General features: G+C 34.7%; 1 protein-coding gene across 8 annotated transcripts in view; it reads right to left on the reverse strand.

The window, feature by feature from the left end:
* Positions 1-16,989, reverse strand: part of GPHN (gephyrin) — a gene marked incomplete at both ends in the record, with an annotated part of 263,234 nt that overhangs the window by 49,356 nt on the left and 196,889 nt on the right. For 6 of the 8 annotated variants that reach the window (XM_079537527.1, XM_079537524.1, XM_079537525.1 and 3 more), the window contains one exon: positions 1,660-1,702. In XM_079537527.1, coding sequence (XP_079393653.1) covers positions 1,660-1,702 — 43 coding nt within the window. Of the gene's footprint in view, positions 1-1,659; positions 1,703-4,028; positions 4,092-16,989 lie in introns of all 8 variants that reach the window. The other 2 variants (XM_079537522.1, XM_079537520.1) reach the window with 1 other exon arrangement.

Consider the following 16,989-nt stretch of genomic DNA (forward strand, 5'->3'; position numbering starts at 1 on the left):
ACAACACTCCATTACGAATGTGGTGAAAATGCAGAGCTAATGCTGGTGACTACACTGAAAAAATAGTGCTCCATAGTGAAAACGTGCCACAGTATGCTCTTTTGTATCTCTTGTAGTTTCCATGGAAATAAATCGGAGGCATCACTTTTGCAGAGACCTATGTACCTCCAAGAAGCACACTGGTTAAGTTTCTTAACTGGTTAACAGTAGGAACTGTCAGTAGCTACTCTAATAACATACAAAGCAAAAGAGAAAACAAACTCCTTCCCTGTTGTTCCTCTGTACTGCCTACAGGATTAAAAAACTTTTGTTTCACAAACAGTAAAATATGCATTATTTTACACTAGTTGCTACTACAGTACTTTTGATAGAGTACTTTTTTACAAATGATGCATAAAAAATCCTCAAGTTTATTTTTAGAAAGAATTTTGTCTCCATGGAAGCACACTTCTCTTTAGAAACAATACAGTCTTTCCAGTAAATATGTTTACATGTTTGTGTTCTACTGCTATCTCAAACTCACTGCTGACTACTCGAGAAAATAACAATTGTCCCTTTAAAGCCATCTTGAATGAATCCAGAGGTTCTGAATGGTTTGAATGTTGCTAAGCGTACAACATCAAATTTGGAGCTCTGTGTCTAATCCATGTCATTTGTTTAGACAAAGGTTGTGGCAAAATCCAGTTAGAAAACTTCACAGTTTAAATATCCTATTTTCTGACAAGGAAACATTGTTTCAACAGTATCACCCAGTATTTATACAAGGGAAACAACAAAAGCACATACTCAGAAATAAACATCCCTTCAGTTTAGCGTTTAAATGAATAACCTTAATAAACAAGAAAACAAAGATGCATGTGTAACTACTAATCCTTTACAGTTTTTGTTCTAGAAACGAGTACTATATTTTAGTTTCAAGGCATCACGTAGATGACATTAAATAACTCCTTAGACCTTCCCAAGTATCTTTCATAAATATCAGATGACTACCTACAGTAAGCACCATTTTATAAGACAAAACGATCCTCTAGCATTGAAGCAGCTAAGTCAACTGGTTGCATAATGCAGAAAATTCCTGACAGCTGTCTCTCCTACAACCAATTTCCTATGTACGTTGTTTTATATATATTTATGGTTGAATAAATTTTAAACTAGGAAAGAATCCCATAAAACAGAAATTAAAGGCATTTAACAAATTAGACATCAGGTCATTTAGCACAAATCTGAATTCTTAAGCTTTTTGTTATTTGATTGGGTTTTATGTACTCCAACTGAATTTCTGTACTGAATTTCAAATTCAGGTATGAAAATAAAAATAGTGTATTTTCGGCTTGAGGTTTTTATCATCTTTGAGTGTTGCTTCTTTATGTCCTTGCACACACTTCCACACACAGCATCATTTACAACAACACATCACCACAAATAACGGGGACCTCAGTGTCATGAGAAAAGCAACGTGAGAAGAAAAATTAAAAGGCCACTATCAATTAATATGTGAACACTATAAGCTATATACACTTTTATTTTCCTTTTGGACTGAAATTCATTGCCTTAAGATATTAAATTTCATTCCAGCCTTATCCTCCTCACCTGACTATAATTTGCTGTCTTGTGGGTAGTGTTAGTTGCACAACACAGATACGAAGTTTCAGTACTTACTTGCTCGGAGGATGTTCTCCTTGCTGCTGCACCTAGACTGGACCTGCAGAGAGAGCACAGAGCCTATGAGCTACAGAAGTCAACAAGAATGCAAAATACAGAGAAAAAATGGGCAAGCTCCTGGGATCTAAGACAGAGGCTCTACATATTCTCAGCAGCATTTGTCCCTGCTCTACAGGAAATAAATATATTTAAGCACAAGTGCACTAGCCGATGATCAGAATCTAATGTAGGCAATTTAAACTTTCCCTCCAAGAAAAACCCAAGATGGCATAAGGACAGATTAATAGAGCAAACTCAAAGAACACAGCGAATAAAATTATTTGTTAAGCTCCAGTTTTAAAAGAAGAATCCACATTTTTATGTACAATTGCCATTACAGTAATTCTGAATCTATGTCCTCTGTTTTATGATTAAACAAAAACTATTATTGCCTAGTGCTAAAATTCCATTATTGATAATGTACAGGTAATTTATAGAATTAAACTGATTCTGAAAATATTCAATAATCCTTCTTAAAATTGCACAGACGGCTCACAGTTGTATAGACAGCTCCTGCCTGGAGCCAGATAAATTTACTTCATTGTTTCTGTTCAGTTAAAAGAAATGTTACATTTAGTATGAATTTCACAGTGCAATTCTACTTTAAAACATCATAATGTGAGAATGACAACTGGTTTCTCAATAAATCCCCTCCCTGAATGCTTACTGCCACTGTGCTATTCCAGATAGGAATGACTGACTGCAGTGAAATTGGCGGATTCACGTTGGTCTTATATTCTATTAACACAGGATATTTAGAGCTCCATCTGGTTACCATACAGATTTTTAAAAATATGTTTTTGAAGAGTATCAGTCCTGTAAACACAACACAGTTTGAACTTTACTGAAACGTCAGCTCTTGTTAATTTTCAAGTTTGGAAAGATCCCACTCTATATACGAATACTGAGTGCAAGTTTTTAGACAGACTAATTTGAGCAGCAACCTGCCTTATGACAGGCCAGCTGACTGGGCTGTTGAGACCTGAACAAGGAGATCTTATGGACAAACCCCTGGCTGCACACAGGCTAACACAAACTTCACAAACAAACCACTAAGAGTATGAACTGAATCCTTCTCATTTTTACTTTAGTGACGGCTGCATTGCTAAATTTCTGGGAGGAATAGTAAGCAAAACTAAGTACAAATAGTAAAAGAAGCGGAATAGCACAGGTGACACTTGAGGGTGCAATTTTCCTTGCCAAACTTTTATATTTGCTGAAAAATGAAGGAATGGATCCAGATTATTTTTAGACTACAGTTAGAATTTGTAGGTAAAGAAAACTTGTTTTGAATGTGAATATGTATGGTCTGACAGTTAATGAGGAATGATACACACTCAGCCCCTAAAAGACTGTCTTCATAAAGAAACAGCCATTTAAGGCTGAAAAGAGCTGTGCCCCATTTCTAAACCTCTTTCTTCTGTTCCACAGCAGCTTGCCCCAAATGTGTATTCACATAAAAAATCAGATTCTACAGCGCAACACAATCTATTTATTATAATGGAATAACTTATGGAAAGTAATGTTGCAACTTAGAGTGGATTATGGTGTCCTTTCCTGAAAAAAAAACTGTTGTCTAAAAAAAACCACAACAAATCAAAACCAAAACCTCCCTCCTTCCCACCAAAAATACTACACAAGAAAACTGCAAACAAAAAATCAATGATGCCCAAATTTGGCCCAGAGTTGTTTTATCAAATTTCAAAGGTATGAAATGATCTCTCATTGGAAGAAGTAAATATTTATCTGTAATTTACCAAAGGACAATTCTGGACCAAAAGGATGGTATTATGATCGGACAGAAAGCACAACAGAGAGAGGCACAGAGTGAGAAAGAGAAATAGAGAAGCAGGATGGGACGTGGCAAGCCAAAAGACAGTGTATGCCAAAGAAGACATAGGCCTATATGTGTAAGACTACTGTATAGAATGGAAGAGGCTCTCTTATTTCTCACTGCAAACCATATGAAAATAGAAAACGAGGAATGTGCCTGCTGCAAAATAACCAAGCAATTCAGCAAACTGCAGAACGAAACTCAGTGAGATAACGTAGTCCTAAAGAAAAAAAGGCATAAAAACAAAAATACAAAACACAAACTTTGAAACGATCTACTAAAATAAACTAAGTAAAATATGTGATCCAAAGGACACAGATTAAAGCTACTGGAGAAGGAGGAAAAATGTTAGCAGACAAAGACAGTGCTAAAGAAGTAAAATGGAAGTCAAGAGAGAGTCTTCAACAAAGTGGAGGAACAGAAGGAGCCCAAACCCATAGCGCAAAGCAATGTTTGCGAATGGAAAACAGCTCCTTTGAGCAGTAATAGTTACTCTCGAGTTGTAGCCTCTATTCCTCCTGAGTTCATCTTTAAGCCCTTCCAACCTATAGTGGAGCTAGTGTATGGACAAAAACAAGAGATTTATAATGAACAGAGCAGCTGAGATTTGCAGATCAAATCTTCTAATATAAAATACGTGCTGACAAAGTTTTGCTCTTACAGTGTCCAAATGACAACGGTAACAACAGACAGCTGGCTTCACACAGCTGCCTACAGGTCATTTTTTTAAATTCTGTGCACACAGAGGACTTCAGTGACAAATTTAAATTAACTTTTTGATTTCTTACAACCGACCTAAAGTTTGCATTTTATCACTCACCTGATGGGCAACTCATGCAGTATGAGAAATTATTTGCTTCCCACAAATTTTAAAAGCAGCTGTGGAAGAGGAATCCATGACAATAAAATAAAAGGCTTGACCAGCTAGACTTGGTTGTTTCCCAACCTATGCTCACAGCTGCAGAATACAAACCATGTTTTAACATAACTGACATCAAAATTGTTAAGTAATATTTGCTTGTTTAATATGAACTTCACATCGATATCCTAAACGCTATTTTAAAATAAAACTGCAGTAAAATATGGTTTTGAATAAAATGCACAAGTTTTTTAACACACAGAGTTTTAGCTGTAATGGATCTTTGTATCAGTGGGGTTATATGCTTTAAGTGCCTTTTATAATACTCATTATTTGTTTTAATACTTCATCTGTGACATTTACAAAAGAAAACTATTATTTTCACAGCTATTGCAAAGTGGAGAATCCATAACACACTGCACACAGTACCATGACTGAGTGGGGCAAGTGATCAGTAATACTGTTATCTATTGTAATTACTCTCATTGACAGGCAGTTACAGAAATAATATGCTGTGGCTGTCTCTCCTTACACAGGGAAACTGTAGCTTTATTGTTTATCCATTCTACCACCCCTTGGCTCACAGTGTAAGGTGGCAGAAGATACAACAGGCTGTCATTCAGTTCCATTCCCCTGCGTAGTTCAGGCAGAATGTAACAAAACCTAAAACAGTCAACTCACATTACTTTTTAACTTTTTTTTTTTTTTTTTTAAAGCAAGTTGAAAATTGGATTTTATGTTCTTCAAGATATAATTTTATCATGCCAGAATGTAGAGTAAGCCTTCTCCCACAGGCTGAGGCATTAAATAGAACATGAAGAAAAGTACTCAAAACTAAATTAAGGGAATGGTAAAATAAAGAAACCTGCTGACAATTTCTATCAATCACAATTGGTCTGAAAAAGGAAATTAATGACTGCACTAAATTGGATTTATATAAGTCTATGTGGTATGTTTTACTGCAAACAAAAGTAAAAAAAAAAAGTTACAAGAAAAACAGAAAAAGACACAAAGTTTATGCTACAAGTGAAAATCTCGAGTGAAAAATAATTAAAAAACAAAAAAACAAAAAAACCCTTTAACACTTTACCATGATTATAAGGAATGGTGAGATAAATTACTTACCTTTTATAAGTCATAACAAGATTAGCACAGAGTTTTAAAGTCAGCTCTTCATTATGGGAGGTACAATTAGAAGCCGTTGGTTATAATAAAACAGATTGCTACACAAAGATGAAGAGTTTCCAGCCCAATATGAAAAGCTAACTCTTACGTGAGTACATTTCAACTCATTTGTACAACATGAAGAACAGTTCAGAACAATGACACCAAAACATGATTTATCACCAAAAAAAAGGAGCCCATTTCTCAGTATACAGAGATTGTAGGAGGCTAACCCATGATCTTCATCGTTTATGGGAGAGCATACTGCTCTGCTTTTAAGAAAGCATGCAGAATGTGGAACCACCAGCAGAAACCCAAACATACACAGACACAGAGGACCAAGGTACAGGAAAGATAATGATTTTGCCAAGCTGTAATGAAGGAAGCAGAATATAAAAAGCACAGCGGCAGTTAACGCTTTAGAAGCTCTGTTCCTCTAACAGTCTCATAAATGCCGGACTCGTTTGAGAGGTGCTGCACACACCATAAGTGAGCTGGTGTATAACTCATGTAATCTCTATGTGAAACCTCAGTAGTAATATGAAGACACTTTACTCTGTGGGACGTGGCTGCTTTTTCTAAGTGCGATTTACCTAAGAGGTAGAACAGGTGACTGGCACTGAATAACCTTCAGTACAGAACACTACTGTTTCACATCAATGTTACTTAAAGTTTATATTACTAAACATTTAAGTGGCAAGAAATATCTTCTTGCCACACACGCTGCAGTGGCTAAATCCTCTATCCCCCTGATAACAGCAAATATTAATCATTAAGATATTTTTAAAAAGGAGAAGCACTGTTGGTGGTGATCTCCTCTCTAAAATTTAGACATGAACAATGTTGTAGTCCACAAGTGGAGTTATTCATTCAGTCACTTGGAAGATATAAGCAAAAAACTTTTGAAGGCACAATCACTTCAGAAGCAGATTTTTGCTGCTTATTAAGTGTTATGCTTAGTGGCCTAGACAATAAAGAAAGTCACCTTCAAACCTGGAATATGCCTTCCTACCTCCAAATTCTTTTCTCTGAGTTTTTTTTCCTAGTCTCCCACCTTTTTACATAAAGATTTATTTGATTTTGATCCTTGTTCTGCAGTAGACTGTAAGCGTGTGACATTTTATCGTCAGATTAGTGTTCACGCTAACCACTTTTCAAACAGGACAGTGGAAGTGAATTGATGAACGCACCACAAAAACAAGAGGGTTGCATTGGTTCCTTTCACTGGAGCAGTAATAAAAGAGACATTATCCACTATTTGAAACAAAATAAGATCAAAATGCAAAAGACAAACTTCTGGGATGCAAATACAATAATGATTATACATTTTCCCTCACTTGGAACTGGCCTTGTTCTGAAGAAGCAAAATGAAAAGGTTTCGTACTAAAAGAGGGTTCAAACAAAATCTTACACATCAATTAAAACTACAAGTGAGAAATCTCCCCAAATGATAGAAAAGAAAGAACTCTGATACCTACAGCAAAAAAGGAAACAAAATAGTAAACTGCTGGTCAAGAAAGAAAACGGGAAAGCAAACTTGCTACTGCAAACTGACAGCATAGACTTGATTAATAGCTGAAAATAAAAAGAGGCAAAGAAAAAAGAATATGTTATTTCTTCATAGTAGTTTTTATAATTTACATTTAGAATCACAGAATCATAGAATGGTTTGGGTTGGAAGGGACCTTTAAGATCATCTAGTTCATTTATATGAAGAAAAAAAAAAAGAGCTGGATTTTATGTTTTTAAGAGCACAAGACACCAAACGGATACGTTATATGAACAACACTGGAGACAGAAAGCAAGTTTTTTGCCATTTTAAGGACTGCTTAGGGCTCATTCAAATCATGCTGTTTCTGTTCAGAGAAGCAACAACAAGCAGTACACGCAAATCTGAAGAGAACATGCATCTTATATAAGCTAAGGCCCATTTTAAATCAAGACATAAAAATTAATGTCAAATACTTTGTGTCTGAGTTCTAATGTACATTCGTAAACTGTGCTAACAGAATCCAAGCGGGATGTGTAAGGCACAAAAAACTCCAGGAGCACAATACTTCATTAAAACAAAAATCTTACTACTTGTATCACTGACTGATCTTTATTTGCTTGAAGGAAAATCCTGAGAAATACCCAAATGTCCTCGAAATATTATGCAGTTTGAGAACTAGATTGTGTAAATAAAGGCAGAGTGAACAAATTTTATTTCCAAAGAGATATAAGAGGAGGAGATTCCTGCTGCCCTTCACCCTTGCTACAGAAATGGGAATTATTTGTGTAGCATATTGAACATCATTAAAAGAATACGTGTTTTTATTGAAAAGAATTATGAAAACTTAACCAATGTGACAGAGACCCTCTGTATTTGCTCCCAATTTTTCTCCATCTTTTTTTCCCCATCTTTTCAGGGCAGTACTAGAAAAGGAATGACTTGGCAACCTGACAGCTCTATTTTCTCTGTCAGCTAACAATGATACTAACTGCTTGGCTTACACATGTACTTGCTACTAAAAACAATTCTTGTTTAAAAGCATTAGTATGAGACAAGGAGAAATTTTTAAAGTTTAACTTAATTGTTGTCTATTTGTGTGAATACATACATATGCAGGTTTTTATATTTTTAAACTCTTACTGGCTTTATGTTGAATATGAATTAATAGTAGGCCAAATGGGAATAATAATTTATAGCATTATCTTTCATGTGTAACACTGTACATAGATAACCTGCATTTGTTAAAGAACATTCGCTGGTAAAACAAGAAGAATACTTTCCTTGAATTCCCTTCTTTGAAATACCTTACTGGGAGCTTTGAGAATCTTGTATACTGTGAAACTGTCTTGCTACCTTTCAGTCTTATTTTGGTACAGTCTCATATCCTGCCAATTTGACTTATAAAACAGCCACAGAAGTGAGTGTTAGATGTCTGAGTTACATTCTGCCTAACTGGTGTTAAGACTCTTTCAACTTCTTGCTCATTCCAGTTCAACTGTCTTTTTAAGCTACTGTCAATCACATGAGCTAAAAATACAGAAGTGATATATAAAACTCTTGTCCTCAAGCACACTATAAATTATTCCCTAACCCTTGACATACAATAACAAGATTGACATTTTAAAATAAGTTTCATTTCTGTTAGAAGCTTTTTCTTTTAAATGAAATTTCAACTGTCTTCGCACTTCTCTTCCCTGATCCCGCAACAGCCAATTCCAATGCACCACAAAAACAACCCAATTTTCAAATTACTCCAAACACAGTAACTATTTTTCTTGAATGGTGTAAACATCAAAGTGATTTTGTGAGTTCTAAAACAATTTTTTTGTTAAAATATGACCAAATAGCATCGGTAAGTTAAACACTTAGCAGTTATGAAATATTACCTCAATATTATGAGTGCAGCCCTTATTTTTCTTTGGACTTGTAGGTATTATGATTCCATTATAATTACTTTCTGAAGCACTTCTGCATAAGACATGATAAGGCTATTCCATTGTAATCTCCCTGTTCAAAAAGTGGTTTCATGTGTTACTTATTAAACACTATCCAAACTGTCCTGAATGGAGAATTACTGAAGACTTTCTCTGGTGTGCTTTGTTCTAAAATAATAAACTTCCCTATACACATGAAGAAATTAATTTTTATAAAATCTCTGTGAGGCTGAGGGATAATTTTACTCTACAAACACAAAACTGAGACACAGAGACATCTAGACTAAATTTAACTTGACATGCCTACAGCTGGATTTATTTCAGAATGCAAAGCCCCTGAGCTGCTATTTATTTCAACTGCACTGGGAGTGCTCAATATATGTAAAAATCCTTCGGTACGTGTTTCATGAAGGACACAGAGAAAATGAGTAACTCTAAAAATGATTTAAGAAGGTTTGCCAGCATAAAACTCAAAGTTTGCGTGAATACGGAGACAGAGAATGCAATAAAATCTTCCTTGGTACCCACTCAGGGCTTTCCGATACAGCACCATGCTTTCTCTTCCAACAGCCAACTGTATCACCTGAACTGAAAGGAGGAGAATTGCACTCCTCATTCATCCCATCTGCTACATTTGGGATGCACAATTCAGTTTTAATATCAAGATACTGTCAATATCTAAAAATGTGTTGGTAGTGAAGGGACAAGGTCTGTTTGGCACTTTGATTTTCTGCTGTGTTTCCACCTGGTCCAAGGCCTGTGGACCTTGACCCTTTTGATCCAAGGCCTTTGGGATTAAAAAAAGCATAATTTCTCTGAATTTCAAAGGATTTTGAATCAAACGTGCAATTTCTAAAAACTCATAAGACCTGTGTTTGATGCTTACAGTCCAGCTTCCTGAAGCTGACTACTGAAGTAACATCCTTTCCATTTCTGTTAGAAAAAAAAATGAACACATGAACAGCAACAATAAAATTAAAACACTGATATGCTTTAAAAGCCACCAGTCAACGAATTTTGGGGTCTGGAGTCCACAAGAAGGGCATCAAACATTTTCTTTTGTTCTTACAGCATCTCTAGAATTATATTTCAGCTTCTCCATTGGTGTTCAAAAGCAATTTTTTTTGGACATTTTTCTTACCATTCTACAATGAATGGCTGAACAACACTTTTAATTCTATGAGCTGGAGCAAAGTATTTATTTCCCCACATGACTCTATACTAATAAAAATGCTCTTGGCACAGACGTAGTTTAAGACTGTAAAGATGGTTTCTGGCTTTCAAAGAACATTAAAACATTACCAACATATGATGTTGAATTTAATGACATGGTTTTTAAAATTTGCGACACAAAATGTTTGTATGCAATTATATTCATATCCAGCATCTACAAATGGGAAATGCTTTTTAGGAAATCACTTTTAAATTTCAATGAGCAGCCATTTAGCATCATATGTGATAAAGAAATAAAATTTGCCTTACAAAGAAAGCATATTTCCCACAGTTATGTAAAATAACATGATGGCTTTTAGCACAAATTAATTCATGTTTATGATGTTGCTTAAGTTTACCATTTTTATTTGTGTTGGGAGCATCAAATTTGAAGTGTTTTGGGTATAAGAGGAAGAACCAATAAAAAAAAGATGATGAAAGTCTTACGTATGATGTATGCAGTTATCAGACAAAACCTCAGACTTCCACATCTTCAAATATAAAAAAATACCGTTCTTTTAAATTAAGATTCAAACTAAGGAGATGTAAGCAAAACAAAACTTCAGTCTGTGAATTTATCTTCTGAGCAGCAAATTACCAGTGCAGCAACCTCAGTGAAGAGCTATGTTTCTGGCATGTCTGATCAAGCAGAAACACTCACTATACTCCTCTGAGAAGAATCCTTAAAATGAAATCAGAATCTTCATGGATGAATAACTTGATTTCAGAGAGTTCATAAGCCATGGAAAGGGGATGGGAAAAGAGGAAATGCTGCAAAGAGAACTGTCAAACACAAGTTAGAAATTTTTTTTGAATGCAATCAGAAATATGAAATCACTGGGAACCAGATCTGCATTTTGGATTTTGCTTTGAGCCACAAAAGCTCAAAAGGATAAGATTCTTTTGGTGCTGTCTCAAATTTAGCAGTCCAGATTGAAAGGTCCAGCACCACACAATCATCTGCCTCTCCCCTGCCACTGTGTGCCTGGCACATAGGGCTGAGAACAGAACATTTATTGGGCTGGGCTTCCAGCAGCACAGAATCTTGAAAACTGGTAGAAGAAATAGGGATATGGCAACACTGTGAATGACAACACTTCTTCCCTCCAGCTCTTATATTAAAAGCGATATGTTAATTAGGCTTGGCAAAAACTTGTTTCCAAGTTACAAAACTGTATTTTTTAAAAAAGAAAAATATGGGAATAACGTAGGGAGCACTTATGGGAATCCACCAACATTTAAGCTATACATTACTGACAGTGTTGTACATATCCAAATCCATTTCCATGTGTTAAAAACAGATGCTGTCCACTAGAGACACATATACATTGGATCACACTTATAGCATTTACATCAGTGGATTCTCCTGAAGTCAAAACAGCAATGTAATAGAAGCTACAATCCACTTTGATTTGATTATGTAGGCTAATTTTCCAGAAATTCTCTTACTGAAGCTGACTTCAAAGAGCTGGAGCTGTTGAGAGCTGAACCAAGAGAGCAGCTGCAATGAGAGCCACTACTAGTCTAACAGAACAAATGAATGACTAGCTTCTGAAACAAGCATTTAAGTGGTAAAATACAAATAAATGGTAAGCATACAAATAAATGGTAAGCATTCTATTCTGTTCTGGCGAGCTGCCTGTGTCTGAATTGTTTTTAAAAATACGGTATTCATAGCTCTCTGACTGGATCTAACTTGATTTCACATTTCTGCCATAAGGTGGGAAGGGGAAAAATTCACAAATGGAAATTTAACAATGAAACAGAAACACTTGCCTTTTACTGAAAAAAACAAGCAAAGAATTCAAAGTTCAAGAGGAAAAGGATGGAAATTATTTATGAATAACTTGATTTTCATAATACAGAGATGTATAGAATATTATCTGGAATATATCTGTGATTTTATTATTCAGTTTCTTAGTGCCTATACTTCCTAACTGACACTTGAATTTTATGCATTTTCCCTTCGACAAATGCAGAGTGAACAAGCATTTTACCAGAACAAAAATAAACCAAAAAAATTAAAATTTTGATAGGCTGAATAGGTAAGTTTTAAAGCAATATCTTTAATAGGAAATACATCTTTCAAAAGACCAGTTTTTAACTACTGTTCTGAATGTTAGACAGTTCTCTTTGTAAAGGAACCTATTGCTTGGAGTGAATTCAGAACAACGGAGCAAGTGCAAATCTTCTATAAGAAGGGTATTTTTTTCACAGAAATCACAAGGTAAGTACTTGCACAGTGAAGCTGTAAGATTTAAGTAAAACCTTGCCACTATTTTGAATGTAGAAATTACTGGTGGTTCTAATCTAAGATGTAGTACAGTGGATGAACAAACATATTGCTTTTAAAGTGCAGCTACAAATAAGGGAGCAGGCTTTTTAATTAAATTGATTAATTAAATGAATTCTTTTGTAAATATCTAAGACGGCATTAATTGAAATTACTCATTTATACCTTGGTAATTGCTGTAATGGACTTTCCTTCTTGATGCAATGCAAAGTTTTCCTATACCTTCACACCTCAGCTGTCACAAATGTACTCCTCTATATGACATCTAGTTCTCATAGCAAGAATGATTCTCTGTTCTGGTTTGGCAAAAAGAATGCTATATAAGATACTTGTGTTTTAAAAGAATGAAGACAAAAGCAGTACAGCTGTTTTCAATGGACAAGAATATTAGATCACTGGCTTTTCTAAAAGTTTTGCATTTTAATGTTTCCTGAGGAAGCCAGATTTCTCTACAACTCAGAATTCTACTCCATTTGTTTTTTCTTAAGGCCAGAGGAAAGTACTACTATCAGCAAAGCAAAAAGGAACAGAAAAAAACACCATAATTTAAAAAATATCAAATACCAAATAGAAAGCTTTGAACTCTTGTTCATGTCTGAATGAGAAATACTTACAAATTCTAATCTTATTTAAAAACTCACCATTCCATTAGCAACTCACATTCCATTAGCAAAAATATAATACAGAAAAAGAGGACTGGATTGTAGCAGTATAATTGCACAAAACCCCAAAGGATTAGCACATCCTGACTGGCTCTGCTATGTTCACTTCTGAGCTGCAAATATTACAGAGACATAAAGGCATATTTTATCTACATGACAATTTTTCTCTTTTCCAAGCTGAAGATCTTGTCAAGGAGTGCTACTAAGAACTCTATGGAGTTCATGAAGCAATGGAATAGGCAACCCAATTTAATGAAGCAGTTTTTCTTCAATGCATTAGTATTTTTATTTTAGAATCCAGTTCTCTCCTAGGTTTCTGTTTGAAAGCAGAGAATGGAGAGGAACTGGTTATATTTACTTCACTTTGTCTCCCCTACCCAGGATATAGTCTTAATTGCTAAAGAACAATCTGTGTTTATGTCATGAGAGTAATCTTATGGTAAAGAAAATAAAGGCACAGCTCCACTCTTTGGGGTCATGACCTTCCACATCCTGAAACACTTAAATTATGTCACCCTGTGACTGTAGTTGCTACATGAAGTGAAAAAATCACCTATTTTCTGATAAAAATTCACTTAATAATAATAATAATAATAATAATAATAATAATAATAATAGCAGTATTATCTCCAGTGGATATAAAGATCAAAAAAGAAAAAGCAAACAAATAAATTCCTGTTCCAGAAATTACTATGCATTGCTATCTTTGTTTGTAAATTTACTATTTGTCTGATGCATTTACTTCACAGAAGTGGAAGTTAATTGATACAGAAAATATGAACTTTGAGTTGCTCTTGTCAAGTCTGTTTAGTATACGCTTAAAATAAAGTATAAGACAAGGGCATAAACACTGAATACAAAACCAACCTAATAAAGTAACCAATAACAAAACCATGTAATTTACTTATTATAACCAAAAGCCTAAAGACCTATGACATTTCAATTGCATTTTTATTTCTTAGAACTATTTCATATTTTTCTTCGTTATTATAACAATTCTCAAAAACAGCGTGAGAAACAGAATTTTACTGACCTGAAATGTGAGTGTCAGACATTTTGGGTGGACATTCATTTAGAATTTTCCTTTCAATTAGGGTATATTCATAATTATATTAAAAAAGCAACAAACTGTTATTTAAGCATTCTACGGTGCCTAAGAATTGAATGGAGACCTTTTCAGTTATTTCACAATTGCACAGTTAACTGCTGTAGATAAATGTATTCTTCTGAACTTTTTATCTGCCAAATTGCTGCTGGAAATCTGTAGTTTCCAGAATAAATTAACTCAAAAATATTATTAATTAGTAATTAGTTATCAATTTAGGGAGAATTACTATTGAAAAATGAATAAGAAAACCAATCCAAAAGAAGGACTAAAAGTATAAGGAGTCGTAACATTCTTAAACCAGCACAAAGAAGCTGGCATACAACCTCGGTGCAAGAGAGCCAGAAAAGCCTTCTAGATGTGCTGGATGCAGAATTTGCATCTGGGCAGCAACCTTGAAGTGCTGGCCTTATCACACACACCTTATGGTTGCGCTTGAATCTGACTGCCAAAAGTAGCCTCCACTGCTCTTAAGATAAAAATGGTATCTCCATCAAACCTATAATGCAGTGCAGCATATAAATATTTTGTGCAAATATTAAAATAGATATTTAGAATCCTCTACCTAAAACTGAATTCTAGATTCTGTGATGGTGGTTAATGCCTGAAAGTCAGAAGTGCAGTTCCCAGTCTTGTAGCACTGCCTTCTTTACAATGGAACCTAATTAGAAAGGAGGAATAGATTCTCATCTGTCTTTAGCTGGAGAGAACAAAACTCAGTTATTTACAGAGTTGTGCAGTCTATACTGTATAGAATACTCTGATCTAGAAACTTAAGAATCTTCCTGCAGTCTTTGCATGGACTTCTAAGGTTGTGAACTCAAGAGATAAACTATGTATTGCAGGAAACAGAATCTCCTCTTCTCTGAATACTTTGAGTACTTAATTCCGTGTATTGGTGCCTTTGTTCTTGTATTACCAAGTAAGATACAGAAATCTCTGTTGTTTAACAATGATTTGAATACAATTGAATCCCATTAATCATTATACAGTCAATACACGTTCCAAAACTATTTTTCTGGAAATAATTTTATAACTTGTTTGGAGAGAGAATAACTTGTTGGAGAGACAAATAACATAAAAATTTGCTGATCTTTTGTAACACAAGCCATTCAATAAGCCTAAATAAAACTGATAGTGTCCCCTTCGCAAATCATTCTTTTTTTCTTTTTCTTTTTCTTTTTCTCTTTTTAAGAGAAAAAAGGGGATAGCTCTTCAATAGCATTTCACTGCCACTCTACTTTCAACCAACAGATCAATAGGTTTCCTTCATCAAGCTTTTAGCCAAACACACAGCACATGCAGAAGCCAAAGGAGCGGGAGAGAAAGAAAGAGAGAGATTGATGCTGGTAATAAAAAGTCTGAGATACAAATAAATATAAAAAATGGGGCTACCGCATAATAGTACCTATGTGTAATTTTATAAATCAGCAGGCTACAGACCTTCTGGGATTGGTCAGTCAGTTTTACATTTTTACGAACAGTATTTTTAAGAAAGAAGCTGAACTCCAAGTATATTTAAAAAGGTAGCACTGAACTGATCTGATCTAATTCACTTCTTAAGTGAACTCCTGGTATTTAAATAAAACATATTGTGTTTTGTAACAACTGGATAAGGAGTAAGTTAGAGATACATAATACACATATTACACTGTACAACTGCTAATTTGGCACCGTTCCTAATTAATACTTCCACTTTTAGAACGATCATTTAAGTACAACTGGTAACACAAAAATTACCAGCATGAAGCTAACTGATTTTCGGGAAAGGAGGGAAAAACTATTGCATCTTGTGAACTTCAAAGGGAATATGAATTTAAATTATACCATTACACAATTTGAGAGCATTAAAGCTCTACTTCTCTTGCAAAATCAGAATCTCCTTTTAAAGAAATTCACTTTGCTTTAATTAACTAAAATCAGAGACAACAACGCATTCTATTTAAGTGGAATTGTTAAGGTTCTTACTGAGAGTAAGGAGGTGGTTAGTACTATTCTTCCATAATGTCTAGAGTTCGGCAAAGCGTGGAAAACTTTATGTTACTAAAGGTAGGCATAAATTTTTTAAAAGCCTTTCTGCCCATTCCTTTCAAATTAACATCAGTTGATCACATCCACAGTTTTCCAGTGTAAAAAAGAACCTGTATAAAAAGATGCTTTTCTAATTATTGGGCTCTGAGATAAAAAATGGCCTTTACAAGGATATTTCAGTGAAGAAAATCAGGGTGCAAATTCTACATCAAATTCTTCACAGATCCCAACTTCGTCTTTTGATGGAAGATCTTCTATTTCTTCAATTAAAGATCTTGTAAGTAACAGCATAACAAATTCCCTCATAGTAAAACTTTCCTTTTTGGCTACCTCAGTTCTAGAATTACCAGTGCATCCAATTCCAGAGCTTTTCTCAAAAACTAGAACTACAAGCAAATTTCTTAAGATGAATCTATGATGTCTCTTTCAGAAAAACAGATTGTCTTGCCTTCTTATATCTTCAAGTAGCTACAACTGTAAGAGATCTTCAGCTTCAACCAATTTGTTTTTATGGATCTGTGATCAGCTCTAACAGACTGCTCCAAAATGCATACGGTGTTATTTTGCCACCAGATAAGAATATATTCATGTTTTCCTGCACCTTCAACTTAAAAGAAGGCAGTTGATGTCTTACTCATGTGTTTCATAAGCATGAACTGATCAGCTGGAAATTTAACTGCATCGCAAGATCTGCTGCACTGC

Source organism: Tetrao urogallus, assembly GCF_951394365.1.
Source record: "Tetrao urogallus genome assembly, chromosome: 6".
NCBI classification, from domain to species: Eukaryota; Metazoa; Chordata; class Aves; order Galliformes; family Phasianidae; genus Tetrao; species Tetrao urogallus.